Here is a 26,919-nt window from a genome sequence, read left to right as displayed (position 1 = left end):
GTGTCCTGAGCTTCACGGCCCCTGGCATAACGTGGGGTGGGAGCACACGGCCCTTAGGTGGCAGCTGCCTAGGGTGTGGCCTGCAGCATTTGCAGGCATGGGGTGAGCGCTGGGGAGGTTTTCTTACTTTGTTGAAAGGGAACCCGGAGAAATTAAGTGACTCGTTCCCAAACACACAGCCTGTTAGCCACAGAGCCAGGAGGTGGAACCCAAGTTCCCTAACTCTTAATCACTCAAGTGTTATATTTTATAATTTTCTGTGTTTGGCTCAGGACTCTTTCAAATGTGTTAATAGACCGAAAGCACTCTGAGGGTTCCCTTCCATGTTCCTAGGGTCGCTTGCCTAGCACGGAGACTGTCACTAATCAGAGTAATTTATTAAGTGCTGTGGGAAGTTCTCTTAGGCTTATTTTTCTTTTTTACAGTTTTCTGGTTTTTAAATTTTTAAAATTTATTTATTTATTTGAAAGGTTTTGTTTATTCATGAGACACACACAGAGAGGCAGAGACACAGGCAGAGGGAGAAGCAGGCTCCCTGCAGGGATCCCAGTGCGATACTCGATTCCAAGACCCAGGATCACGACCTGAGCCCAAGGCGCACAGTCACCCGCAGAGCCACCCAGGCATCCCCATGTGGCCTTTTGATCAGCTTCTTTCACTTCCCATGTTTTCCAGGTTCATCCGTGTTGTAGTGAGTGTCAGTGCTCCCTATTCTTTCATTGCCAAATAATACTGTCATATGGATACATCACATTTATCCGTCCATCAGTTGGTGGACGTTGGGGTTACTGCTACTCCAGCTGTCGTGAGTAAAGCTGCTGTGAACGCTGCACGTACGGATTTCTTTTGTGCACATGTGCTTTCAGTCCTCCCGGTCGCGTACTTGTGGGGTCATGTGATAACTCTTTGTTTACATTTTGAGGAACTGCCTAGCTGTTTCCCAGAGTGGCCGCACCATTTTACATTCCCACCAGCAGCGTATGAGGGTTCCATGTCCCTGCCAGTACCTGTTGTTGTCTGTCCTTGTGATCGTAGCCGTCTCAGCAGCTGTGAAGTGCTATCTTGTGTGGTTTGGGTTCGAATGTCTCTTGTGACTGAAGTCAGTCTTTTCGTGTGCTTCTTGGGCACTATATATCCTTGGAGAAATGTCTATTCAGATCCTTTGCCCATTTTTTAATTGGCTTATTTGTCCTTTTATTGTTATTCTTAGGGAGTCCTTTTTATATTCTGGATACAAGTCCCTTTCCAGATATAACTCCCTTATCTGATATATAACATAAAATATTTTTTCTCATTATGTGGCCTTTTCACTTTCCTGCTGGTGTCCCCCGAAGCACAAAAGTTTTAAATTTTTAGGAAATCCAACTTAGGTGTTTTTTTTCTTTTTTGGCGTATGCTTTTGGTGTTATTTGTAAGAAACCATTGCCTGGGGCAGCCCTGGTGGCCCAGTGGTTTAGCGCTGCCTTCAGCCTGGGGCGTGACCCTGGAGAACCGGGATCAAGTCCCACATCGGGTCCCTGCATGGAGCCTGCTTCTCCCTCTGCCTGTGTCTCTGCCTCTCTCTCTCTGTCACTCTCTGTGTCTGTCATAAATAAATGGGAAAAATCTTAAAAAAAGAAAAAAAGAAAAGAAAAGAAAAGAAACCATTGCCTGATCCAAGGTAGTAAAGATTTACTCCTGTGTTTTAAGATTTCCATGGCTTTAGGGGGCAGGAGAAAAAATATTTCTATGATTTTAGAGCTTACATTTTTAGGTCTGTGATTCATTTTAAGTTAAAATTTTTATGGTATCAGGTAGGAATCCAGCTTCATTCTTTTGCATGTGGATGCTCAAGTTGTCCCAGCACCATTTGTTGAAAAGACTATTGCAGGGCATGTTGATGGCTCAGTCAGTGAAGTGTCTGCCTTGGGCTCAGGTCATGATCTCAGGGTCCTGCGATTGAGCCCCACATGGGACTCCCTGCTTGGCAGGTAGTGTGTTTCTCTCTCAACCTGCTCATGTTCTCTCTTCTCTCTCTCTCTCTCTTTCAAATAAATAAAGTCTTAAAAAAAATAAAGAAAAGGAAAGACTATTGAGTGCCTTGATAGTCTTGTTGAAAATCACTTGACCACAAATTTAAGAGTTAAATTTTAGATTCTCAATTCTAGTCCATTGATCTGTGTGTCTGTCATTACGCTGTATCTGTCTTGATGACTCTAGCTTTGTTGTAAGTTTGACGTCAGAAAGTGTGAATCCAAAAAAAAAAAAAAAAGAAAGTGTGAATCCTCCAACTTTGTTCTTCTTTTTCAAGACTGTCTCTGTGGGATCCCTTGCATTTCCATATGACATTAGGATAAACTTGTTAACTTCTGTAAAAATGCTGGGATTTTGATAGAAGTGCAAATCTGTAGCTTTTAACAGTATTAAGCCTTCTGATCCATGAACATGGGAAATCTTTCTGTTTACTTGGGTCTTTAACTTATTCCAACAGTGTTCATGTTCAACCCCTCCTTTCCTCTTTCCCTCCTCTTGTTAGTTATCTGTACCCTTGTCCCTGGCCCTCCCCACCTCCCAGCATCTGGCTGGACAAGAACCGAGCTGCTGACAACAGAGTTTGAGCACCCAGAGGAAGAGATGGAGACCACTTCTGCAGCATGATCAAGGAGCTGGGCCCGCATGCAGGGTGGGTCAGGGGGGCCAGGACTGCCTCCATAGGCGCCTGCACACCCCTGGTAACAGAATGGCTGAGCTCACGGACATGTGAAGCCAGATCCGTGCACAAATCCCACCTGAATCAGGCCCTGTGAATGCTCAGGCCTGTAGGGGCGAAACCCAACCGGGACCGTAGCAGCAGCAGCACGGCTGGAAACCCCGCGGGGGACGTATGCACATGTGTACACTTGAGGCCAAGAAATCCATCCGGCAAGCTTCCCCGGTCCTTGTCGTCTCTTCTTCCCTTCCACAGGCATGAGAGAGCTTCCCGTTTTGAAAACCCTTTGTCCGACCCTGCTGCCATGTCATCTGTTTCCCGTTGCACCTGGCCAGGATTCGGCACAGGGTACTGTGCCCGTAGGCTCCCTTCCTCCTCGCCTGTAGCCCCCACCCCCACCCCAGTCGCTGGCCTTCTGCCCCCTGGCCCCCAGCTGCGGTTCCCACATCGGTTCCCAGTGCTGCCCCAAGCTGGGGGCCGGCAGGGCTTTCCTCGGGCCTGTATGCCCATCTGTCCTGCCATCCAGTGTTGAGCACTGGGCTCTTCTGTTTATCTGTCCCTATAGCTCAGCCTGGTTGTCCACTCTCTGTCTTTGTCTCTAGATTCTCGTTTCTAACCTCCTGATGTCTCCCAACCTTGCAAAGTCAGCGACCAGACCACAGTGTTGTCCCCGGCCTGGCCCCACCCAGCTTGTCGCGCCCCCCCGCCCCCAACACACACACACAAGCTCTCACTTTCCTGTGGCCAGCTGACCTCGGACGCAGCCTCCAGAGCGCCCCTCCATTCTGCACTGTCTTCTCCAGGAGCTGGCCTTACATGCCCTGCCCGGCTTTAGTTCTGTCCCTGAAGCCGTGCAACGGACCCCTCACCCAGTGCAGCCCCCGCTCTGTGCATCAGAAAGGCCCCAGGCAGTTAGCTGTTCACTCAGGACACAGCTGATGCCCAAGACCCCCTAGGCTCTGCTAGGCAGCCTCCTGGTGCTTGCCTGCTCTGGCACAAAATCCTTGACGGCTGCCTGTCCTCATTGAGGTACTTGGCCTGTAAGTCTCAAGGTCTGTCCCGGACCTTCCGTGTTTCTCGTGTGTCACTGAGCTCCCTTTGCGCCTGACTGGGGAGTTGTCACCCAGCTGGTGCTCAATAAATGTTTAACAGTTAATGAAGGAAGAGAAAGTTGCCTGACAGATCTCCCCTCATTAGGGCCTAGGCTGGCCCTGGGTGGGTGTAGACACTCACTCAGAAAGTATTTATTGGGTGGTTAATGATGAGGCAACTTTGAATACAAGACACTGAGGTGTTAGGTCTCTTCTGAGAGCCACAGGGCCCTGCCGACTTGCACACAGGAGGAAGGGCAGGAGGGTGAACCTGGGCCACAGACGGAGGAGGGGCGAGGACCTAGGAGGGGTGAGGATGAGGAGGGATGAGGACAACGAGGAGGAGTGAGAAGGAAGAGCAGTGAGGACTGAGGAGGGGCTGCCCAGCATTTAGAGGAAGACAGCAGGAACGGGGATGTTTGGAGGGGAGGAGGGGTAGCAATAGGTGGGGAGCAGGTCCTGCATTGGCCCAGGGTGGGGAGCCCTCTGGAGCTGCTCTGTGCCAGGGGCTGGGCCCCACGATGCCGTCACAGGTTTGCCCGAGGGTTTGTGGCTTTGTCCCCCCATCGCCCTTCCCTGGAGGCACTGGTTTGTGGGTCAGGAAACAGGCTTGGCGCCACCACAGAGCTGCCCCGGAAATGGAGTCTGACCTGAGGCCTGCTTTGCCCTGCATTCCTCGAGGCTCTCCCCTCGCCTCTGAGGAGGAGGCCTGATCGGATTGGGTGTGAGGTCACAGAACTAGGCCCGCCCATGTGCGAGGTTAGGCCTCTCCAGTCCATCCTGCTTCCCCATTTGGGCAGAAACGTCCTGAGATCCCAGCCATGAGTCCCCATTCTGTCTCCGACCCCCTGGGAAAGCTCAGTAGATATAAGGAGGGACTTCCCAACAGGCGGAGTTCAGAGGCCCCCCCCGAGCAGATGAGCCCTTCTGCGGGGGGCAGATGAGAGCCTGCGCAGGCCCCTGGTTGTGCCGTCCCCCTGCAGTGACAGTTTCTCCCTTTCCCATGGGGCCTGCTGTGTTCTCAGCCCCGGGTCAGGTGGTTATGTCATCATGTTTTGGTTTGGGGGCAGCCTCAGCCGGAACTGAGTGAGCGAGCCCAGCACCAGGAGGCTCGGCCCCGTCCCTCCGGGAGCTGACACCCACCCAAGTGCCCAGTTGGGGTGCGCAGTAACACGTGCCCAGGGGGCCGTGCAGGGAGCGGGGCGTGGTCCGGCCTTCATTTCCCTTGCTGAGAAGTGGGCATAGATACCGTCTTCAGAGGCCTCGCCACTGTCTCCCCGCCATCCAACTCGTTCACGGCAGCTTCCCTTCGCTGGTGGTGGCCAAGGAGTGGAGAAGGGTTCTTCTGTTTTCCAGAAATCCTATCCTGGTTTTCAGAACCGGGGAGAAAGGAGTTTCAGTTTAGGTGCTTCTCAGATGATTGGCCCAGAATTGTTTTTGGTGACGTCCTCACTATGGGTCCCACATGTCCAGCCTGCAGGTGGCTGAAGGAAGGCCTGCCCAGAGAGTGTGGGTGGCCTCCCCGCAGCTGCACCTGCTGCCCTGCCCTCGGTCCAGCAGGCAGTGAGCCTCTATGGAGGCTTTGTCTGCTCCTTCGAGTCTCTTCCTGGCACCTCCTGGCTCCAGAGAGCAGGCACGTACAAGGGCTTCACCCCCACCCCCAGAGGCCCTCTCTCTGTCCCCTGCTCTCCTGCCCTGGGTCTCAGGAGGATTGGGGAAGAAGCAGGAAAGGGCCAGGTGGAGGGTGCTTCTGGATTTCTGGCCTGCTAGCTTCCCTCACCCCTGCTTTTAAAAAACCATCACAGTGATGATTACCTTTTATTACACACTCTCTATGCCAGGCACCGCTTGGAGCTCATTATGGCTATCGCGTCATTTACAGTTGACCCCAGCTCCAGAGACATGCACTGGACACCCCCATTTTGCAGATGAGGGTGCAGCCGCTCAGGGTTCGGCATATGGGATCAGGGGCACGTGTGGAAGGCCAGCTAGGCTCTGGCGCTGTCATCTCTTCCCCTTCTGACTTCTCCAGAAGCACGGCTGGCCGTCTGGTTCCCTGCAGCCCCCTTGTGATACACCTGTGCTCACTCATCTGACTGAATCCCTCTCTCCGCTCCCTGGTCACATTGTCCTGTTCTCCAGCCCTGACACCTTGTTCTTTCTCCCTCCTGCCCCTTCCCTCCCCACAGGACCCTGCTGGAATCTTCGAGCTGGTGGAAGTGGTCGGCAATGGAACTTATGGACAGGTGTACAAGGTGAGGCGCTAATGGTGCAGGAGCGTGGCGCTCCTCCATGGGGCCCCTTAGGACATGGGTGGCGGGAGTGGGTCATCGGCCCTAGGTCTGGGGACTTTGAGGGGTGCTGGGAGAGGGGGAGGGAGGGTAAAAGCAATGCAGGAAGGAGGCCCAAGAAGTGGGGTGTTCTTGCTGGCCTGTGTGCTGAGTCTCAATGAGTCCTGAGTGCAGCAGGTGTAGGCCTGGGGCCTGGTGGGTGTGGGGAGGAGCGCAGGGGGCGGTGGTGTGTGTGTGTGTGTGTGTGTGTGCATGTTTACGTGCATGTGTCGGGGCTCACCTGAGAGTTCAGAGCAGAGCTCAGGCCCCGGTTCAGCTTTGGCTCCTTCCAAGACCACAGTGAGACCCAGCCTCAGGTTGGTGGAGTCCCAGGACCTCTTGCAGAGGAGAAGTGGTTTTCTAGAACTCCCACTGCTGGCCTCCAGCAGGCCTTGCTCTGGGGGCTACCCCTCTCCTCCCCACAGGAGCACTTCCCCAATGCTTGTCGCTGTACCCTGGCCAGCCCAGCCCAACCACAGGTCACACGTGGAGAGGGAGGCAGCTGGGCAGAGAGGGGGCAGAGAGATGTTCCAAGTGCATGCTGCCCCAGAGCTGGAGGGCCCCAGGGCACACCTGCCCTCTTGGTCTCCCAACTTGATGCTAAGGTTTTCCATAAGTCTCTGCAATCTCAGGGGCTGCTTCCTGGGTCACTGGGACCCCCATGTAAGCTCTGGGGGACAGGCATCCCCTCCCCCATTCACCCATCACCAGCCTGGTTGTTGCCATGGAAATAGTAGCTCTGTTCTCCTGCTTCTCTGGGCTTGGGGTCTCAAGTGACTGCTGAGGATAATGATCCGGGATCTCTGCTCCCCTTCTGCTCTCCCCCAGGAAGCCTGGACTTCCTTGACCAGGGCTGGGATGGTTCCTGGAGGAATGTCAGAAGGATAGGGGGTGGACATGGGATGGCAGGGACGTACCCTAGAAGTTATTTCCCGTTAGCACCAGGGATGGGGCATTGCCAGGCCAGTCAGCCTTCTGTGTTTCCCAGAGGTCCCTAAAATCCCAACTCTATCTTTATTCTGTCCTGCCAATGATAATAGAAAGCCTTGGAGGGGGACAGTTCTGGGAAAGGCTTCCTGACTGGGGCAGGCCAGGGCCGGAATGCAGGAGGCAGTTTGTCTGGCATAGAAGGTGCCAGAGAGGCAAAGCCCCCTCCTCCAGCTGCTCCCAGCTCCCTCCAGTGGGGAAGGATCTCCTTCACTTCCTTCTCAGCTTCCAAACTGTGGGAACTCCAGAACAGAAGTGACTCTGCCGTGTGTCCCTAAGCTGTTTTAGGGGAGGAGACCCATCATCTTTTTTTTTTTTTTTTTTTTTTAGTATTTTATTTATTTATTCGTGAGAGACAGAGATACAGGCAGAGAGAGAAGCAGGCTCCCTGCGGGGAACCCAATGCAGGACTCTATCCCAGGACCCTGGGGTCACACCCTGAGCTGAAGGCAGATGCTCAACTACTGAGCCACCCAGGCATCCCAGAAACCCTTCTTTATTCAGTTTAGCACTTGGACTCCAGGCTCTATAGTTTTTCTTGGAAGCCTGTGCCCGTCCCTGTGCCTGACCCATAAGTGAAGTGTCCAGTCGCCACAGGGACACTTTCTAAGACAGAGAAGAGCCAGAAGGTGTGTCCTGCCTCAGAATCAAGCCGTCCCTGGTTGTAGACTCAGACCCTCCACACCTGGCTCTCTGTCCTGCAGGGTCGGCACGTCAAGACTGGGCAGCTGGCTGCCATCAAGGTCATGGATGTCACGGAGGTAGGGAGCAATGAGGGCAGGGCAGGGCCCTGAGGAGGGCTGGGGGCTCTTGGGCTCACCCCTCCCATGCCCCCAGGATGAGGAGGAAGAGATCAAACAGGAGATCAACATGTTGAAGAAATATTCTCACCACCGTAACATCGCCACCTACTATGGGGCCTTCATAAAGAAGAGCCCCCCCGGGAATGACGACCAGCTCTGGGTGAGTGGTCCCCACTTCCCTGTGTCCAGGCTCCCTCACAAGTCCCCTGCCTCTGGATGCACAGCGCCTCCTGACTCACGTGGAGTGCCCACATGCTGTGGCCTCTGTTTGGGTGGCCGAGGTGGCCTGGGCTTTGCCCACGCCTCTGTCCTGACCAGGAGCTTACACCGTGCGTGACACACAGTGAGTGACAGCATAACCCTCGCACGTGCTGGGAAAGGTAGTGAGCCCGTTGGTCCTGCCTTCACGCACGACCGCGGGGGAGCCACATCCCCCAAATACCTGTGCATGGTGGTGGCAGGGCTTGGAGGCTCCTGGTGTAGTGCACACCCTTCCAGATAATCCGTCTAACCCAAACTCGCTGTGGCTCCTTTGGGCCTCCCCCAGATTCTCTCCTGGCCCAGAACATTCCTGAGAGACCCTGCCTTCCCAGGCCTGGGCTCGTTCCCAGCCTCGCCCCTTCTGCTACACGGCCCAGCTCCCAGCCCCCAGGAAGAGAGCTTAGGGTGCGTGGTGGCCGTGGTGGTGGGCTTGGGGCTCATTCTAGGTCTTCCCTCCTACCAGTTGCCAGACAGGTACTTACTGAGTGCCTTCTATGTACCCTGCTTCCAAGGCATTCACACACACCATACCCAAAGCAAGGGGGGCAACACTCCACTGGGGTCTACCTGCCACCTGTGTGCGAGTGGGCGTTCACAGGGACCAGAGGCTAGCTGCTCGACTGGGCACCTGTCCTTCCCTCCACCCCCTCTCCTGGGCTTGTTGGAGGGAGAGCCCTGGGCATAGGTGCACAACAGACAGTCTCCCCATATCACTTGTTGAATGTACACACATCCTCTCCAGCCTTTTTCTGCATCAGATGTGGCTTTTGTGCAGTGAAACACCTGGACGGGCCTCCCAAACCCCGGGGCGCTGACGTGACCACGGCCTCTGCAGGTCCCACTGGGATCTCCACAGGTTCCCTCCTGTAGCCCCCTGGCCAGGCGCGCTGCTTTGCCTACAGCAGGCCTGGAGAGTTGCCGGTTCTTAGCCTCTTTCTTGCCTCTGGGCTAGGCCTTGGCCAACTTCTTTGCTGTGAAGGGCCTAGTGGTAGGTGTCGGGGGTCTGTAGACCCTATAGTCTCTGCCACAGCTCCTCACCCTGGCTGCTGAGCCATGAGAGCAGCCATAGGCCCTGCATACATGAATGGGGATAGGAATGTCACTGTGTCCCCAGAAGCCTTTGTTTAGGACTCTGAGACTTGAAATTTTTATGATCCATATTTTGATTTTTTTCAACCATTTAAAAATGTAAAAAACACATTTATTAGTTCCCTGGCCAAAGTTTGCCAACCCACACTCCAGGGCGGCAGTTCTTGTTTCAGGGTGAAGGGTGCCCAGGGGGACCTGACAAAATCATGCCCCCCCCCGAGGGAAATGCGTGCATGCCCATCATTCTGGCTAGAGTTTCCAGGGTTCCCAGGGCGCCTTCTTGGGATCTGTCGGCCCTGCCTGCCCTGTTGCCGCTGCATGGCCTCCTCTCCCTGGCTCAGGGAGCTCCTTGGCTTCCACAAGGAGCGTCCCCTGGTCTGCACACCATTTGTGCCCTCCTACGGGGGGTGGGCAGTGGCTGGCAGGGGCAGAATGCCCTGCCTGATGGATGCTCCCCTTTCTTTCCCTGGTGCCATAGCTGGTGATGGAGTTCTGTGGGGCTGGCTCCGTGACAGACCTAGTGAAGAACACAAAGGGGAATGCCCTGAAGGAGGACTGTATCGCCTACATTTGCAGGGAGATTCTCCGGGTGAGCGCCCGCCTCCCCCTGCTCCAGGCCAGGCCTGCCCGCGGGAGGGAGGCCGCTGAGGGAGGCCGCAGCCGTGTCTTCGCAGGCATCAGCGGCGCTGGGCGGGTAGGGTAGACATGGAGTCCCAGCTCTGGAGAACCATCATGGCGCCTCCGCTGCCTCACAGCTGCCCTGCCAGCACAAGGAGACCTCCAGGGACTGCTGCTCTCAGGACAGTCCCCTTGGATGCAGCCTGTGCCTGGGCTCCTGGATGGGGAGGGGCCGCCTCTTCGGCCCAGCCTGGTCGGCCCCTCTTCGCGGCTCACGTCCACACACTCCCGTGCCCTCCTGCCCCAGGGTCTGGCCCATCTCCATGCCCACAAGGTGATCCATCGAGACATCAAAGGGCAGAACGTGCTGTTGACAGAGAACGCCGAGGTCAAGCTAGGTATGCACGTGGGGCCTCTGACCTCCAGGACTGAGTGTGAGGCCCCTCATTCCCCCTGCTGGCTCATGTCACCTGCCTGGAGGCTGGGAGTCTTGCTCCTGCCCTGAGAGGCCTTGCCCCTTGCTGGAAATCACTCCAGAAGTTTCCTTTGCTCCCTGCATGACCCAGATACCTCTGGGGAGGTGGGACGTTTCAGCCCCTCCTGCCTGTCCCTTGGCCCTTGCCCACTGGTTTTCCTCCAAGACATAGGGAGATTAGGTGAGGCTCTTCGGGATGCTGATGAGGTGGAAGGGGTGCCAGGGAAAGTCTGGGTGCTGCCCTTGGGGCACATGCAGGTGGGGGCCAGGACAGAACAGATGCGGCCCTCTGTTAGGACCCCTCCTTCTGTGTCTTCCCAGTGGACTTTGGGGTGAGTGCTCAGCTGGACCGCACCGTGGGCAGGCGGAACACTTTCATTGGGACCCCCTACTGGATGGCCCCAGAGGTCATCGCCTGTGATGAGAACCCGGATGCCACCTACGACTACAGGGTACGGAGTGAGGGATGGGGTGGGGTGGGGTGGGGGGGCATCCCTGAAGAAGCCCAGGGGGTGGGGTGAGGAGGGCTGTCAGGAACATGCCCCTGTCCCTCCTTCCCCCCCCCCTCTGCAGAGTGACATTTGGTCTCTAGGAATCACAGCCATCGAGATGGCAGAGGGGGCCCCCCGTAAGTGAGGAGTCTGGGCGTGGAGGGAGCCCCAGAGGGGATGTGGGGGGCGGGGGTGGGTCTGGGGAGGTCACAGTGGGCAGGGCTCCTTCAGACTCTGTGGCTGCGAGAGGGACTCATGGTGTCCCTCCCGTGTGCCAGCTCTGTGTGACATGCACCCCATGCGAGCCCTCTTCCTCATCCCACGGAACCCACCCCCCAGACTCAAGTCCAAGAAATGGTAGGTCTCTGGGGGTTTCATGTCTAGAAAGGAAGGTCTTTGGACCAGGCCTCCCCTGTGTCCAACGGTCTGTGCCACCGAGGGGTGGGGGCTGGCCGGTGGTGGAACGTGGAGATGGCTCTCAGATGGGTGATTCCCGTCTCGCGCCTGTGACCCCACCCCCCCCCCCCGGACCCTCCCAGCGTGAGCCCCCTTCACTTCCAGGTCTAAGAAGTTCACTGACTTCATTGACACGTGTCTTATCAAGACCTACTTGAGCCGCCCACCCACAGAGCAGCTGCTCAAGTTCCCCTTCATCCGGGACCAGCCCACAGAGCGGCAGGTCCGCATCCAGCTCAAGGACCACATCGACCGCTCCCGCAAGAAGCGAGGCGAGAAAGGTTGGTGCGGAGCAGAAGCAGGAGCCAGAGCAAGGTGGCAGGGCTCTGAGGTGGTACCTCTGCCCGGCTCCTTTCCCCACCCCCCACCTGCCTTGGCTCCCGGGCTGCTTCCCCTCCACGCCCCCACCATCCCAAGCAGCCTGTCCAGTGAAGGTCCCCCCCTTCCCTCCTGACAAGCTCCATGGTGAGCCGGGGGCCCGGCATAGTGCATGTGCGTGGTCTGCCACGCCTTGTCCGCTGTGGGGTCTGGCCCCTGGCTGTCTCAGCCCATGTTCCAAGGGTGGAGGGGCCAGGCTAGGTGGGTTATCCACGTGGAAGCCTCCCTAGCCCGGGTGGGCTCTGGGGCACTGGGGAAGGAACAGCAGTGACCTCCCCCTACAGAGGAGACGGAGTACGAGTACAGCGGCAGTGAGGAGGAGGATGACAGCCATGGAGAGGAGGGCGAGCCCAGGTGGGCCCTGGGGCTGGGTGGTGGGCACAGGGCTATGCAGAACCACCCCCGAGTGCCCGGTGGTGGTGGTGGGGCAGACCTGCAGGGGTGGACCAGGCCTTGACCCGCCCTGCGTTGTGCTGCCCACTGGGCACAGCTCTATCATGAACGTGCCGGGGGAATCCACACTGCGCCGGGAGTTCCTGCGGCTGCAGCAGGAGAACAAGAGCAACTCTGAGGCTTTGAAGCAGCAACAGCAGCTGCAGCAGCAGCAGCAACGAGACCCTGAGGCACACATCAAGCATCTCCTTCACCAGCGCCAGCGCCGCATTGAGGAGCAGAAGGAAGAGCGGCGGCGCGTGGAGGAGGTGGGGTCGCCCTGGGGGGGCCTGGGCCACTCGCCCTCCCACCACCCTGTCCTGGCCCTGTCATTGGTTCCCTTGGCCGCCCAAACAGAGGAAGCATGCGCAGGCTCCCCAGCCTCTCAGACCTCTGGCCAACCCTGTGTGGGTGGGGTCAGCCCTCCACACAGGGGCCACCTTCCCCACATAGAGGATGGTCCCTGCCCTGCACGGAGCCCCCCCACTCCTGTCTGTCCTGTAGGCAGTTACCTCAGGGGTCAGGGAGCTAGGACTCCGCACACACTCCAGAGCCCCATGCTTTTGCCCCCAGAAGCAGTCTGGTCCCATCAGGAAGCTCCTTCTAAAGATCCTGCTTTTATTTCCAGTGGTTTGGGCTTAGATTAGTTGGAAAATAGTCTGGTCCCTGGCCCAATTAGAGGTGGGTGGGAGAAGTACCTTTCAAATAACAGAGAATCTTTTAAATACCAGGGTTGTTAACTAAATCACCACTGTAGAAAGCATGCATCTGTATCCATAGGTACTGAGATGCATTTGTTCCTCAGGAGGGACATGGTGAGGGAGGAGAGGGTATGAAAATGGCCTTAAATGTTGGGGCTTTTGTTGAAACAATGACATGATTTCAAAGTTCAAGGAGAGCCAGACTTCAAATCGCTCAGGGATGCCTGAGTGGCTCAGCAGTTGAGCATCTGCCTTCAGCTCAGGGTGTGATGATGGAGTCCCCCGTCGGACTCCTTGCAAGGAGCCTGCTTCTCCCTCTGCCTGTGTCTCTGCCTCTCTCTCAGTGTCTCTCATGAGTGAATAAAATCTTAAAAAGGAAAAGAAAATTGGCTCAGGCACTGGAGATCCCAGTGTGCTGCCCCTCCAGGCAGCCCCGTACTCCCTGCAGAGCCGAGGCTGCCCTGCCCAAGAGCCAGGGACAGAGGCCATGTGCCACCGTGTCCCGGGGAGCAGGCCTGCCCGGCCCTCCTCGCGGGGACAGGCAGGGCTCCGTGAGCCAGCCCCCTGTCCCTTTCGCCCTTCACCCCTCTCTTCCTCTCTCGGTTGGGCACACTCTGGCCAGGCCCGGCCTGGATGGCTTCTGTGCGAGCGCCTGCTGCCCTCTTGTGGCCGGATGGCGTCCCTGCGGCCCGCTGCGCGCCCCGTGGCGGCCTGGGTCGCTTGCTTGGTGGAGGAGCTGAGGGATGGGAGGCGTCGAGGTGGCCCCCCAGGGGCAGCAGGGGCCCCAGGCGGGGGTCCCGTGCACAGCTGCCACGGGTCAGGGAAAGCCCCTGTAGTGGGAGGGGCCGCCCACGCCGTCCAGTAGGGCTCCCCTCACCGCGGGCACCAGAGGCCGGCTGTGGTGGCGTTGGCGCTGAGAGGGAGTGGTCTTCTCCCCCACAGCAACAGCGGCGGGAGCGGGAGCAGCGGAAGCTGCAGGAGAAGGAGCAGCAGCGCCTGGAGGACCGGCAGGCCCTGCGGCGGGAGGAGGAGAGGCGGCAGGCCGAGCGGGAGCAGGTACAGCGCCCCCAGCGCTCACCGGGCTCACCCCTTCCCAGCCCGCCTCCCCTCTGCTCCTGCCGCCTGCCTCTCCTGCACCCCACGCCCTTCCCCGTCTTCCCTTCCCCGAGATTCCTCCTATCTTTCCAGCTTCACTCTCTCTCTGTTTTTTCCCACCCTCACCCCCACCCTGGCTCCTACCCTCCTGTCTCTGTGCCTTCATTCCCCATCTCTCTGCCTGGCCTTGACTCCTCTGCCCGCCCCTTCCCTCTCGGGCCCTGCACCTTGGCCCCCTCCTCATCACTTGCCCTCTGGGGGCTCATCCCACCCCACCTGTCCTCTCTGATTCTCCCCGCTCTCCTCTTCATCCTCGCCCAACTGCTCCTGTCCTGCCCACGCCGCCGCATCCCCCCGCCCTGCCCGCCTCTCCCCCTGCCCTCTGCCCCCCCTGCCCCCCAGGAGTATATTCGTCACAGGCTAGAGGAGGAGCAGCGGCAGCTCGAGATCCTCCAGCAACAGCTGCTCCAGGAACAGGCCCTGCTGCTGGTAACGGGGTCCCCGACCTCCTCTGGGAAGAAGCGGATTCAGAGCCTCTGTGCTGGAGTGGGAAGGGGGTCCGGCCAGGCGTCTGGGGCAGAGCCCTATGCCACGGGCAGCTGGACAGAGGGCCCTCCTGCTCCGGCTCTGGGCTCCGCTGAGCCTGCTCTCCCTACCCTTGGGCCCAGGAGTACAAGCGGAAGCAGCTGGAGGAGCAGCGGCAGTCCGAGCGGCTCCAGAGGCAGCTGCAGCAGGAGCACGCCTACCTCAAGTCCCTGCAGCAGCAGCAGCAGCAGCAGCAGAAGCAGCAGCAGCCGGGCTTGCCAACCGATAGGAAGCCGCTATACCACTACGGCCGGGGCAGCAGTCCCGCTGACAAGCCTGCCTGGGCACGAGAGGTAGGCTGGCTCCTCCCTGGCTCCTCCCTTCCTCTCGGAACCAGGACCAGGAAGGGGGAACCTGGCATGGGCCATGGGCCTGAGGGCAGAGCGTGCAGGATGGGGGAGGCGTGCTCTGAGCATGGGGAAGCACAGCTGGCCTGTTGGGCACCCTGTCATACCACAGGTTGAGGAGAGGACGAGGATGAACAAGCAGCAGAACTCCCCCTTGGCCAAGACCAAGCCAAGCAGCACAGGGCCTGAGCCCCCCCTTCCCCAGGCCGCCCCTGGGCCTCCGGGCCCCCTTTCCCAAACTCCGCCTATGCAGAGGCCGGTGGAGCCCCAGGAGGGACCGCACAAGGTGAGCCTCTCCCCGTTCCCGTGTTAACACACTGACGCGGGAGCTTCTCTCTGCATGGCTGCAGCATGGCTGTGTATACGCGTGCACATGCATCCCTCAGCCAGGAATCGTGGATCTCGGGGTACAGGGGCAGATAGCACCTGCCGGCCGCTGCATGCGTCTGGTGAGGTCTCACCTGTACTCAGGCTGCCAGAGCCCCTTCCTGACGGACAGTTGGAAGCCAGAGGCCTCCCTTGCCCCTTCCTCCCAGCCAGGCCCCCACTCCCGGGTGGGGATGTGCCACAAAGCAGGCAGCCCACCCTCCCTGGTCTTTCCCTGCAGAGCCTGGTGGCACACCGGGTCCCACTGAAGCCATATGCAGCGCCTGTACCCCGATCCCAGTCCCTGCAGGACCAGCCCACCCGAAACCTGGCTGCCTTCCCAGCCTCCCATGAGCCTGACCCCGCCGTCCCCACGCCCACCACCACACCCAGCGCCCGAGGAGCCGTCATCCGCCAGAATTCAGATCCCACCTCCGAAGGGCCTGGCCCCGGCCCAAACCCCCCAGCCTGGGTCCGGCCGGATACTGAGGCCCCCCCTAAGGTAAGGGCCCTGTGCAGAACCAGGAGAGAGGTGAGAAGTGGGAAGGAAAAGGTGGAGATGGGGGGGGAGGCCCTGTTCTGCCTCCACTCTGGTGGGAGAGCGGGAGGGTGGGCTGCCTGCCCTGGAACCTTGTCCCTGCTGTTGGGGGCAAGGGAGGGAGCAGATGCGGCCAGGTGTTGGAAGCCCCAGACTTGTTGGGTTGGCATCCCAGCTTCATGACTCTGGAAAACTCGTGAGCTTCCCTAACTTCAGTCTGCTTGTCTGAGAGAGCCAGGAAAATACTTGCCAGGGTGGAGGCCAGGATGCGCACATGTGAGGAGCGCCCAGGGGGGGTGACGCTGACCCCTCCTCCCCCCACAGGTGCCTCAGAGGACCTCCTCCATTGCTGCCGCGCTCAACACCAGTGGGGCCGGAGGGGCCCGGCCCACTCAGGCTGTCCGCGCCAGGTAGCGCCCGGGTGGAGCTGCATGGTGGCCCTGGGGTGGGGGGTGGGGGTGCACAGGGGAAGTCGCCAGGTATACCCGCTTAGGGGTGGGCCAGCCCCACGCCCATCACCTCAGTGCCCCCTGCCCCGCCCCCCGGCACCCCTGTGCTCCCTCCACAGACCTCGCAGCAACTCCGCCTGGCAAATCTATCTGCAAAGGCGGGCAGAGCGGGGCACCCCCAAGTCTCCAGGGCCCCCCGCTCAGCCCCCTGGCCCGCCCAACGCCTGTAGGTAATGGAGTTGCCCCCCACTCACGCCCACCCTCACTCCTGCCACCTGCTGCCTCTGGTGGTGTCCCCCTCTGCAGTGCGGCTCAGGCCCCAACAGGAGCCCCTGTTCTGACCTGCCTCTGCTCTCCTGCAGCAACCCCGACCTCAGGAGGAGCGACCCCAGCTGGGAGCGGCCGGAAGGTGCCCTCCCCGCTCACGGGCACCTGCCCCAGGCTGGCTCGCTGGAGCGGAACCGTGTAGGAGGTATGCCACAGCCTGCTCAGCTGGTCTCCAGCCCTATCCCAGTCGATGGACCCTTCCCTGGGGGCAGCTGGCTGGGGCTCACAGTGGTGATTGGGACTCAGTGACCCCCCCTTCTCCCACCCTCCCCGATCCAGCCTCCTCCAAACTGGATAGCTCCCCAGTGCTCTCCCCTGGGAACAAAGCCAAGCCTGATGACCACCGCTCACGGCCAGGCCGGCCCGCAGTAAGTCATCGGTGGCAGCTTTGGCCCTGCCTGCCCCTGGGTGGGGGCTTGGGGCCTCAGAGCCCCCAGGACCCCAGGGAGGTGCTGGGAGGGCCCCCTCCATCCTTATGCGAAGGGGTTGCGGGCTGCACTTTTGGGCTACTGACCTTTCTTCACCTCTTTCCTGCTTCTCTTGGCTGCCCTTCCACCCCTGCGGCCCCTCCCAGAGCTATAAGCGTGCCATCGGTGAGGTCAGTGAGAAGGCCTGCCTGGGAGCCCCCTGTCGCTTGCCCTTTCTCCTTTGGCACCCATCATACTTGCTCCTCCTTCCCTTCCCCCCTTCTCACACCTCCCTCCCCACCCCCTCCCCACAGGATTTCGTGCTGTTGAAGGAGCGAGCCCTGGACGATGCCCCAAGGCCACCCAAGAAGGCCATGGACTACTCATCCTCCAGTGAGGAGGTGGAGAGCAGTGAAGATGAGGACGAAAGCAACGGCGAGCCCTCAGAGGGGAGCAGAGACCCCCCTGGGGCCCGGTATGGGGGCGCCTGGGGATGGGCAGGGCTCCCCCTCTCCTAGGCTGGGGTCCCTGGCTATTGCTGTTGGTCGGTTTCCCTTCCCCTTCTTTAGAGAAGGGGGTCTGGGCTGGTGGCCCCATCTGTCTCCCACAGCCTGTCAGCTAGAGGGGCCTGTGCCGAGTGGAGGGGAGAGCACTGGTCCTCCCTGCGTCTGCCAAGGGCTGACAAGCAGGGCTTGAGACTGACGGCCACCCCCTCTCCCGTGGCAGCGACGGGGACACGGACAGCGTCAGCACCATGGTGGTCCACGACGTGGAAGAGATAGCTGGGACCCAGACCCCCTATGGGGGTGGCACCATGGTAGTCCAGCGCGTGAGTGCCCCCACCTTCTTCCAAGCACCTGCTGTGCCCCCTCCTTGCCCGGCACTGGCTCCCCTCCCTCTGTTCCCTTAGACTCCTGAAGAGGAGCGCAGCCTGCTGCACGCAGACAGCAATGGCTACACAAACCTGCCAGACGTCGTCCAGCCCAGCCACTCGCCCACCGAGAGCGGCAAAGGTCAAAGCCCCCCCTCGAAGGATGGAGGTAGTGATGTAAGTGGACAGTGCAGACCCTGATGCGTGGGGCAGCGGGCAGGGGCGCTGGGGGGCGCACAGCAGGGTCGAGGCAGCCAGGGTTTGAGGAGGAGTGGGCGGCCCGCAGCTGGGTCTCGGGGTTTGCCTGACTGCTGCCCCACCCCCACAGTACCAGTCTCGTGGGCTGGTAAAGGCCCCTGGCAAGAGCTCATTCACGATGTTTGTGGACCTAGGGATCTACCAGCCTGGAGGCAGTGGGGATACCATCCCCATCACAGGTGAGGACAGGAGGACAGGGTGCCATTGGGGCCTGGGGAAGGGCACAGGGGGTCTCTGGGACACAGCCTTACCAAGGGTCTTGGCCTCTTCTTGGGCCTGAGACTGGCCCTGAGGCCCTTGAGTGACAGGAGGATTTTGCCAGGCCTTGCGCCCCATTTCCATGCCCCCTGCACCTTCTCCTTTCTCCACCTTTCCCCCTGAGGATTAAGAGGAGGCCTGCCCACCCACCCCCACACCCCCTGCCCAGTGCAGGGGTGAGGGGAGGGGGGCTGCAGCCCTCCTCCCCCTCTCCCTCTCCTCTTTCTGGCAGCCTTGGTGGGGGGAGAGGGCGGCCGGCTGGATCAGCTCCAGTACGACGTGCGTAAAGGCTCCGTGGTCAACGTGAACCCCACCAACACCCGTGCCCACAGCGAGACCCCCGAGATTCGCAAGTACAAGAAGCGGTTCAATTCAGAGATCCTCTGTGCAGCTCTTTGGGGTGAGCCAAGGCCAGGGAGGGAGAGCAGGGTCTGCTGGCACCCCTGGGACCCCAGTCGGGCGAGGGCTGGCCACCAGTGACCCGCCCAGGGGCTCCCGCTGCAGGTGTCAACCTGCTGGTGGGCACAGAGAATGGCCTGATGCTATTGGACCGGAGCGGGCAGGGCAAGGTGTACGGGCTCATCGGGCGGCGGCGCTTCCAGCAAATGGATGTCCTAGAAGGGCTCAACTTGCTCATCACCATCTCAGGTGCGCGGGCGCAGGCTGGGGACCCCAGATGCTCCGTCTGCTGCCTGTAGCCTGGGAGGAGGGCCAAGAGGGCGGCCTCGCATCCCCAACCCCTGTGGGGTGTACCCCGCCCTGCCCCACTCTGCCCCGCTGACCTCTAGTGAGGGGCCACATGTCCTTCTCAGGGAAAAGGAATAAACTGCGGGTGTACTACCTGTCCTGGCTCCGGAACAAGATTCTGCACAATGACCCGGACGTGGAGAAGAAGCAGGGCTGGACCACTGTGGGCGACATGGAGGGCTGCGGGCACTACCGCGTGGGTGAGGAGGGCACCATGGGGTGCCAGGGGCATGTTTCCAAGAAGAGGGATCGGGGCCTGGGCTTCCTGGATGACATGACACCCCTCTCCTTGCTTGCCTGCCCCCCAGTGAAGTACGAGCGCATTAAGTTCCTGGTCATTGCGCTGAAGAGCTCCGTGGAGGTGTACGCCTGGGCCCCCAAACCCTACCACAAGTTCATGGCCTTCAAGGTAGCCTCAGGGGCCCCCCTCTGCCCCTGTACCCCCCACTGCCCTAGACATGCCCCCTGAGCCCCTTCTCCCCTCTGCACCCCCCCCACCCTGGCCATCCCCCCTGAGTCCCCTCCCCTCCTCAGTCCTTTGCAGATCTCCCTCACCGCCCTCTGCTGGTTGACCTGACTGTGGAGGAGGGTCAGCGGCTCAAGGTCATCTATGGCTCCAGTGCCGGCTTCCATGCTGTGGACGTGGACTCGGGGAACAGCTATGACATCTACATCCCTGTGCACGTAAGCTCGGCAGGGCTTTGGGTAGAGCACAGCCACAAGCCCCGGCTCGGGGTGCACTGCCTGCAGTCCATCCTCTCATCCCCAGATCCAGAGCCAGATCACACCCCATGCCATCATCTTCCTCCCCAACACTGACGGCATGGAGATGCTGCTGTGCTACGAGGACGAAGGTGTCTATGTCAACACATATGGGCGGATCATTAAGGACGTGGTGCTGCAGTGGGGAGAGATGCCCACCTCTGTGGGTGAGTGAGGGGCCCACCTGGAGTGCCCCCTGCCCCCAGCTACCTGCCTGGCCCCCACTCACAGCCCCTCCTCCCCTTCCCCCCAGCCTACATCTGCTCCAACCAGATCATGGGCTGGGGTGAGAAAGCCATTGAGATCCGCTCGGTGGAGACAGGCCACCTGGACGGTGTCTTCATGCACAAACGAGCCCAGAGGCTCAAGTTCCTGTGCGAGCGGAATGACAAGGTGGGGTCCCCTTCCCCTATGCCCCTCAGCCCCCTGGCAGAGGGAATGGCCGTGGGGTCTTCCTGGGAAGGGGTCCTAGGGTCCCTGCCTGCCTTTTGTCACCTGCAGTTTCTGACTCCTTCATGTAGCGTCTGCCAGCTGCCCTCTCCCCTTACTTCTGCCTCCAGGGTGGGGGGTGCCCTAAGAGACTAAATCCTGGAGCTTCTCTCTCTCCAGTTAACTGAGACTCCCTCCCCAATCCCTTTTCCTCCCGCCCAGGTGTTTTTCGCCTCCGTCCGCTCTGGGGGCAGCAGCCAAGTTTACTTCATGACGCTGAACCGAAACTGCATCATGAACTGGTGACAGGGCCAGCTCGCCCCACAGCCAGACTCCCCAGGCCCTCCTTTCCCCTCCCTGGGCTTTTGCTTTCGACTGGTTTGATTCACTGGAGCCTGCTGGGAACGTGACCTCTGACCCCTGATGCTTTTGTGATCACGTGACCATCCTATTTCCCTCCCCCCAATACTTCTCCCCCCAAAACTGTGCCTGTCCCGGTTCTGGGGAGAGGCACAGCTTCCCCTTACAGGAACCAAGTGGACTGAGCCCCATTCCCTTTTCTCCACTTGAGGAGAGTGTCGGGGCATGCACCCAGTACCCCACTGCTGCTGACCGGGCAGGGCCCTGGGCCCCTTCATTTGCACGTCAGGGGAGCCGGCTCCCCCCTTGAATGTACCAGACCCTGGGGGGGGTCACTGGGCCCTAGGTGTCAGGGGGGGGGTGTCGCCTGCCACTCCAGGGGCAGGGACCATTTCCTCATTTTCTGAAAGCACTTTAATGATTCCCCTCTCCCCAAACCCCAGGGAATGGAGGGGGGACCCCGCCAGCCAAAACATTTCCCCCTTTCCAGCCCCAGTTCTTTCTAGCCTCGGACCTTCCCTGGTGGAGGGAGGGAACAGGGAGCTCTGTCCCCCCACCCCCACCCCCTTGCTTGCCTCTGTATATAGTGTGAGCAGCAAGTAGCCCCGCCCCCTCCCAATGTAGTGGCCTTGGATCTTCCGTTTGTTAATAAAGACAATTCAACCAGCTCCCACCAGCTTGCCCTGTTTTTTTCCGTTTTCTCTCCCAGTCTTGGATACCAGCCTGGGTAAGCCAGCAGAACTGGGAGGGAGGGGGTGGTGCTGGGTCCAGAAACCCGGAAGAAAGACTAGAGGGGGAGGGGTGCCTTCAGCCTTACCCTGTGGGCTGGAGGGGACCTTTAAGTTTGGCGATCCGCTGATGACGATAACAGCTCCCGGGGCTAGAGGGGTCAGCAGGGCTTGAGGAGGGATACCGAGTGGTTTCCAGGGGACCGGCACCCGAGAACCCTCGGCTCCGGACCCCGCGGTGGCCAGACCTACATGCCGCACGCACACACAACTCCTCTTGTGAGGTTGGCAAAGCTCCGATTTATTAGGGGCGGTCGGGCGGTCGATAAAAGTGAGGTCGGTAAAGGCTCACCGTACAGCAGCCCCCGCCCCGGGAACCGGGTGGGGAAGCCGGCTACATGCACGGTGGGTAGGGCAGCTCAGGCACTTGGTTGAAGTAGCCCCCAAGGAAAATGACGCTGGACCCCACGCCGAACAGCACCAGGGCGGCCCAGAAGCAGAGGTGATCCAGGGCCTTCCCCATGCGCACCCAGTCGGACACCTCCTGGGGAGGGGCGGACACAAAGCTGTGTGTCCGGCGGAGCCAGAGACTGGTAGCCTCGAGGCGCCCCCCGCCCCCCCCCCGGGCTGCCCCACCTCGCCGGAGGCCTCCTGGCTCCGCGTGCTCTCGGCCACGAAGTTCACAGCCTCCACGCAGCAGCGGATCTCGGGGGCGGCGGCGCCCAGGCTCTGGCAGAGGGCAGCTGCTGGGGCGCCGGGGACGGGGGGAGGGAGGGAGAGAGGGAGCGGAGTGTCACTGCGGGACGCCCCTGCCGCCAGCGCCCCCGCCGGCCCGCCCGCGCCCCTCGGCTCACCAGTCCAGGCCCCGTGCCGGTGCCTCTGCCCCTCGAACACGAGCTCGCTCCGCGGCTTTTTCAGGATCAGCTCCTCCGCACGGAGCAGCAGGCCCACCGAGGACGCGCGCCTGGGCGGCGGGGCGGCCCGGGGAGCCTCGGGGGGTGCGCTGGAGCCCAGGAGGCTGGGCAGCTGCTCCAGCAGGACCTGGGGGCGGGGCGAAGCGAGCTCGAGGCCCCGCCCCATCCGGATCATCGCCCCGCCCCCGGAGCCGTCCCCCTCGCCGCTCTCACGTGGCGCAGCCGCCGGGACATGGCGTGTGTGGTGGGCGTCCGCAGAGACACGTTGAGCACGATGACACAGTTCATGACGATGATCGTGGCAACCACCATGACGAAGATGAGGTACCTGCAGAGCCCGCGGCGTGTGACCTCACAAACGACCGGCCTCGCTGGTGAGTCTGCTCCTCCCCTGCGGGGCCAGACGCCCCGCGGCTCGGTGCTCCCTCTTCCGCCGGCAACCATGAAGGGGACCCCCAGCTCCCTGGAAACCCTGCTGTGGGTGTACCACTTCCACAGCTCTACGGAGGTGAGGCTGCGCCCGCGGCCCCGCGCTCCCCGCGCACTGTCCCCGGCCCCGACGGCCCCGCTGTCCCCGCTCCCCCTGCTCCGTGTCCAGGTGGCCCTGCAGCCCCCGCTGCTGTCCTCCCTGGAGCTCGCCGTGGCCTCAGCCCACGAGTATCTGGAGCAGAGGTTCCAAGAGCTTGAGTCCCACCGGGAGCCGCAGGGGCCGCCCGCCCCGACGCCCACCCTGAGGCTGGTGCTCAGAGAGGCCGCGGCCAGCGTCGTGAGTTTCGGCGCCACCTTGTGTGAGGTGGGGCTGGGGGGCTGCGGAAGGAGGGGGCACGGGGGCACGGGCCCCCACATCCCCCAACCCCTGCACCCCCCACGGCAGATCTCAGCCCTGTGGCTGCAGCAGGAGGCGCGGCGACTGGACGGCGGCGCCGGCAGTCCGGGCCCAGCCCCGGGCGCGGGGGACCCGGGCGCAGCGCTGAGCCGGCTAGCCCAGGCCGCCGGGCACGGGGTGCGGCAGGCGGGGGCCGCGGTGGGCGCCAGCGCCCGGCTGGTGCTGCAGGGGGCGTGGCTGTGCCTGTGTGGGCGGGGCCTGCGGGGGTCTTCCTCCCTCCTGCAGCTCTGGCGGCGCCCGCCGGGCCTCGGGACCGAGGGAGGACCGGTGAGTTCGGGACGGGGGCACCGGGGAGTTCGAGGCCGGGGGAGGGGAGTGCGGGGCTGGGGTGGTGGCGGGGCTCGCGGGAAGGGGTTGAGCCGGCCCATCCCCAACAGAGATACTCAGGAGGCCTCGAGGTGGCGTCCAGCAGCAGCGCGGAGGACGGGGGACCCGAGCACCCACCGCCGCCCCAGTCCCGCCCCACGCTCAAATAAAGCCCAGGAGGGCGCGGACCCCGAGCTGCTCCCGGTGTCGCCTGCCCGGCTCCTCTCGCGTGCTCCTGACTCCGCCTCCATGTTTGCCTGGCCCCGCCCCCGCGTCCCCCCCTGGTTGCCCCGGGACCCTCTGCGGTCACCTGCCCAGCATCGGCACGCTCAGCGACGTCTCGGGGATTTTCTGAGCGATCAGGAACAGGAAGACGGTCTGGGCGAGCAGGACGTTGATGGAAACGGTGCACTTCTGGCCGCCGGCTGGAGGGAGCGCCCGGTGAGAGCCGCCCCGCCAGCAGCGAGCCGGGCTCAGGGTCCCGCGGCCCCTTACCCTGCGCGGGCAGGAAGTACGCGAGCAGCACCAGGCCCGAGATGAGCACGCAGGGCACGATGATGTTGATGACGTAGAAGAGCGGCTTCCGGCGGATGATGAGCGTGTAGATGACGTCGACGACCCCCGGGTCCCCAGCGGAGGCTCCGTTGGGGCGACGGATCAGCCCGGGGCAGAAGTCGATGGCCCACTCGCCGTTCTCTGCGGGGCGGGAAGGGGTGGGAGGGACGGGGGGCCCGGGACGGTCGGGAGTGCCTTCGAGCAGGGCCGGCGGCGGCGTCCACCCTGGTCTCCACAGTCTGCGGTCGCCCCAGCTGGCCAGTACCCCACCCCCACCCCGGGCCCGTGCAGGGGCGGGTTTTCGGAGCAGAGGGGGCCTCACCCGTGTAGGCCTCGGTGTCGATGTCGATTTTGCTGATGGTCTCGCCGTCGTCGTCCACGGCGAAGACGAAGTCCACCTCCTCGGCATTGTACGTCTGCGAGCTGCGGAGCCAGGGCCCGGCGCGCCCCGGGAGCTCGGAGGCGGGACCCCCACATCCCATTCCCGGGCGGCCCCGCCCTGCCCCCTGCCCTCCTGCCCCCCGACCCCCAGCCCCCTCCCTGCCCCCCGCCCCTGAGCAGCTTGTCCCACCGGAAGACCAGCGAGCAGTTCTGCCAGTCGAAGGGGAAGTAGGTGACCTCCACGGCGCAGGTGCTGCGGTAGATGGCGGGGGGCAGCCAGCTCACGTAGCCGCCCTCGTAGATCAGCACGTTGGCGTCGTAGGCCACGCCGAACTGGCCGTCAATGCTGTGGGCGCCGCGAGGCGAGCGAGAGAGCCGGCGTCCGCCCGGGCCCAACCCCGGAACCCGGCCCCGCGCGCGCCAGGGCAAGCCCCGCCCGCCAGGTGCAGGGCCGCCGGCCTCACTTGTTCTCCAGCACAATCTCCGGGAGCCATACGAGCTCTGAAGGGACCCGCAAGGTCTCCACGCCCCCGAAGTCATCCTTGCTGTAGTTGAGTCGGTAATCCTGCCAGTCCTAGGGGTGGGGATGGCCGGCAGTGCCCTGCGTCTCCACCTGGCGCCCGCAGGAGTTGGGGAGACCTGGGCAGGACCCCCACTCGGCTCCCCGGCTCTCACTCACGATTCCAATCCAGACGCTGGTGGTCAGGGTCTCCTCCTTCTCGTTCTGCAGACGAGCCGGGGTTAGGGTGGTGGAGGTCGGAACCAGCCCCCAGGATGGTGGGTGCGGGTGGGGGCATCTTACCAGGGAGATAAGGTTGGTCAGGGTGACCTTGAGGGTGATGGTGACCGTGTCTTCAGGCTCCTTCACGGGCCGGCTTCCTGGGTCGTAGTTGTCAAAGAGATGGTGGTACAGATGCAGCTCCTCGTTCTTGGCCTCAGCTCCACCTGCTGATGGGGTGAGGCGGTGGGCTCGCTGCCCAGGAGGGGCTGGGGGCGACTCCCGCTGCTCCGTGTGTCTGCCCCTAGCCAGACCCTGCGACCAGCTGGCTCTGCCCCATCCCCTGCGTGTCAGTGTCGCGCCCGCAGGAGGCCGAGCATGCGCGTACCCAGGAGCTGCAGGAGGAGCAGGGCACCAAGCAGAGCCCCTGCCATCCTGCTGTCTGGTCCTCGGGGTTATTCTGAGCTCTGGCAGCTTTAGGGGGACAGGCTAGGGTGTGCAGGGGGCGGGGGGGGGGGCGGTGTTAGTTCCGGGCCGGGTTAGGGGACTGTCATCTAATCCTCTTCCCCCTGCAGTGGCAGCCAGAGACGTCCTGGCTGCTCCCGGAGGCAGCTGCCGCGTCCCAGCATCCTCTGCCTGCTGCTGGCCGGCGACCCGGCCTGGCCTGACCCTCCGGGGACTGGAGCCAACCCTGCAGGTGCGGGTCCTTTATGAGCACCTGGACCTACCAGCCTGTCGGGCGGGTGGGGTACCCCTGCTGCCAACCTGCGCTGTTTTCCTTTGCGTGAGTTGCCCACTGAGCTGCCCCGCGCAAGTGACGTCCCTTGTCTTCTGTCACTCACGTGGAACTCATCACCACTCCCAGCCCAGCTAAGGTCACGGCCTGCGGCTGCTGCCCACAGACTTCGGCAGTCTCCTCCACGAAGGCCTGCGGCTGAGAGAGGCGGCTGCAGGGCACAACTGGCACCTAGCAAAGGAGGCCGTGCGGCGTGGGGGCCGCCCCCTTCCACAGGCGGAGCCCAGGTGAGCTCACCTCCCGCACCTGCCGCCCACTCCCGGTTCTCCTGGCCTCTCTGCTGCCACCTTGTGGCCAAACATGGTAATGCTGCCTCCGAGCTGAGCGCCCTCGAACTGGTGGTTCAAGTTTTTACACTAAAGCCTCCTTGAGGGGATCCCTGGGTGGCGCGGCGGTCTAGTGCCTGCCTTTGGCCCAGGGCGCTGATCCTGGAGACCCGGGATCGAATCCCACATCGGGCTCGCGGTGCATGGAGCCTGCTTCTCCCTCTCCCTCTGCCTGTGTCTCTGCCTCTCTCTCTCCCTGTGTGCCTATCATAAATAAATAAAAAAATAAAAATAAAAAAAATAAAGTCTCCTTGAGGGGATCCCTGGGGGCGCAGCGGGCTGAACCCCTGCCTTGGGCTCAAAGAGTGACCCCAGGGTCCTGGGATGCAGCATCGGGCTCCCCGCGGGGAGCCTGCTTCTCCCTCTGCCTGTGTCTCTGTCTCTCTCTGTCTCTCATGAAAAAATAAAATCTTTAAAAATAAAGTCTCCTTGGGCCACCCGCCTTGACCATCTGAGGTGCCTGCTCTTGAAGATTTGTGTTCCTAGGTTCCACCCCTAAAGAACCCTGGGTTAGGAGGATGCCAAAGATGGGGTGCCAGGAATCTGGGTTTTCTTGGAAGAAGCTCCCCGTGTGTGCTCATTGGGTTGGGGCTCAGTCCACCCTGGGGAAAGCGATTAGCGTTGTCCCAAAGAGACGAGAGAGGACTCAGGTCCACACTCACACAGAGAGACTGAGGAAAGCCGGAGATTCTACAGTCTGCTTTACTGA

At 61.4% G+C, this 26,919-nt stretch overlaps 2 protein-coding genes and 1 long non-coding RNA gene across 37 annotated transcripts in view; 2 read left to right on the top strand and 1 right to left on the bottom strand.

The window, feature by feature from the left end:
* The window catches only part of MINK1 (misshapen like kinase 1), a 41,717-nt gene extending 20,444 nt beyond the window's left edge, over positions 1–21,273 (top strand). Inside the window, exons 1-34 of one of the 26 annotated variants that reach the window (XM_072730077.1) lie at positions 2,949–3,037; positions 5,970–6,035; positions 7,802–7,858; positions 7,935–8,060; positions 9,729–9,839; positions 10,176–10,266; positions 10,665–10,795; positions 10,917–10,971; positions 11,113–11,191; positions 11,396–11,571; positions 11,953–12,022; positions 12,159–12,369; positions 13,744–13,857; positions 14,299–14,385; positions 14,565–14,774; positions 14,941–15,114; positions 15,436–15,696; positions 16,057–16,142; positions 16,301–16,411; positions 16,544–16,653; positions 16,788–16,876; positions 17,083–17,106; positions 17,230–17,390; positions 17,642–17,744; positions 17,826–17,963; positions 18,115–18,223; positions 18,535–18,702; positions 18,807–18,950; positions 19,115–19,249; positions 19,358–19,458; positions 19,584–19,733; positions 19,819–19,978; positions 20,065–20,204; positions 20,463–21,273. In XM_072730077.1, coding sequence (XP_072586178.1) covers positions 7,844–7,858; positions 7,935–8,060; positions 9,729–9,839; positions 10,176–10,266; positions 10,665–10,795; positions 10,917–10,971; positions 11,113–11,191; positions 11,396–11,571; positions 11,953–12,022; positions 12,159–12,369; positions 13,744–13,857; positions 14,299–14,385; positions 14,565–14,774; positions 14,941–15,114; positions 15,436–15,696; positions 16,057–16,142; positions 16,301–16,411; positions 16,544–16,653; positions 16,788–16,876; positions 17,083–17,106; positions 17,230–17,390; positions 17,642–17,744; positions 17,826–17,963; positions 18,115–18,223; positions 18,535–18,702; positions 18,807–18,950; positions 19,115–19,249; positions 19,358–19,458; positions 19,584–19,733; positions 19,819–19,978; positions 20,065–20,204; positions 20,463–20,546 — 3,924 coding nt within the window. In that variant the 5' untranslated portion in view covers positions 2,949–3,037; positions 5,970–6,035; positions 7,802–7,843 and the 3' untranslated portion in view covers positions 20,547–21,273. Of the gene's footprint in view, positions 1–2,944; positions 3,038–5,969; positions 6,036–7,801; positions 7,859–7,934; positions 8,061–9,728; positions 9,840–10,175; positions 10,267–10,664; positions 10,796–10,916; positions 10,972–11,112; positions 11,192–11,395; positions 11,572–11,952; positions 12,023–12,158; positions 12,370–13,743; positions 13,858–14,298; positions 14,386–14,564; positions 14,775–14,940; positions 15,115–15,435; positions 15,697–16,056; positions 16,143–16,300; positions 16,412–16,543; positions 16,654–16,787; positions 16,877–17,082; positions 17,107–17,229; positions 17,391–17,641; positions 17,745–17,825; positions 17,964–18,114; positions 18,224–18,534; positions 18,703–18,806; positions 18,951–19,114; positions 19,250–19,357; positions 19,459–19,583; positions 19,734–19,818; positions 19,979–20,064; positions 20,205–20,462 lie in introns of those variants that run through there. The other 25 variants (XM_072730068.1, XM_072730065.1, XM_026005281.2 and 22 more) reach the window with 25 other exon arrangements.
* A 332-nt stretch (positions 21,274–21,605) lies between these two features.
* On the bottom strand, positions 21,606–25,712 carry CHRNE (cholinergic receptor nicotinic epsilon subunit). Of its 10 annotated transcripts, none has more exons than XM_026005302.2 (12): positions 25,477–25,712; positions 25,173–25,318; positions 25,050–25,094; positions 24,835–24,944; positions 24,561–24,716; positions 24,312–24,412; positions 23,930–24,130; positions 23,745–23,859; positions 22,456–22,570; positions 22,183–22,369; positions 21,965–22,071; positions 21,606–21,872 (listed from the first exon to the last, which is right to left on the bottom strand). In XM_026005302.2, exons 1-12 carry the CDS (start codon positions 25,520–25,522, stop codon positions 21,723–21,725), a joined length of 1,479 nt encoding a protein of 492 aa, XP_025861087.2. In that variant the 5' UTR covers positions 25,523–25,712; the 3' UTR covers positions 21,606–21,722. The 10 variants fall into 10 exon arrangements, with proteins under 10 accessions (XP_025861087.2, XP_025861086.2, XP_072586201.1 ...); XM_026005301.2 differs by having other exon boundaries at positions 21,965–22,074; positions 25,477–25,655; XM_072730100.1 differs by having other exon boundaries at positions 21,965–22,074; positions 25,173–25,315; positions 25,477–25,655.
* Positions 25,646–26,455, top strand: LOC112924796 (uncharacterized). The gene is made up of 2 exons (XR_011995880.1): positions 25,646–25,785; positions 25,954–26,455. It is a non-coding gene; the product is annotated as an uncharacterized lncRNA (long non-coding RNA).
* Positions 26,456–26,919: the final 464 nt, after the last annotated feature.

Source organism: Vulpes vulpes, chromosome 12 (genome assembly GCF_048418805.1).
Source record: "Vulpes vulpes isolate BD-2025 chromosome 12, VulVul3, whole genome shotgun sequence".
Taxonomy (NCBI): domain Eukaryota; kingdom Metazoa; phylum Chordata; class Mammalia; order Carnivora; family Canidae; genus Vulpes; species Vulpes vulpes.
The sequence above is the reverse complement of the archived record's forward strand: the minus strand, read 5'-3'. Positions and strand labels throughout refer to the sequence as shown.

Excerpts from the sequence above, each read along its gene's own strand:
- CHRNE (XM_072730094.1), bottom strand. The coding sequence starts at position 25,522 with ATGGCAGGGGCTCTGCTTGGTGCCCTGCTCCTCCTGCAGCTCCTGG. Across the intron at positions 25,095-25,172 it reads TGACCAACCTTATCTCCCTG|AACGAGAAGGAGGAGACCCT; the intron begins GTAAGATGCCCC and ends GCTCGTCTGCAG. Across the intron at positions 24,717-24,834 it reads GAGATTGTGCTGGAGAACAA|CATTGACGGCCAGTTCGGCG; the intron begins GTGAGGCCGGCG and ends CGGCGCCCACAG.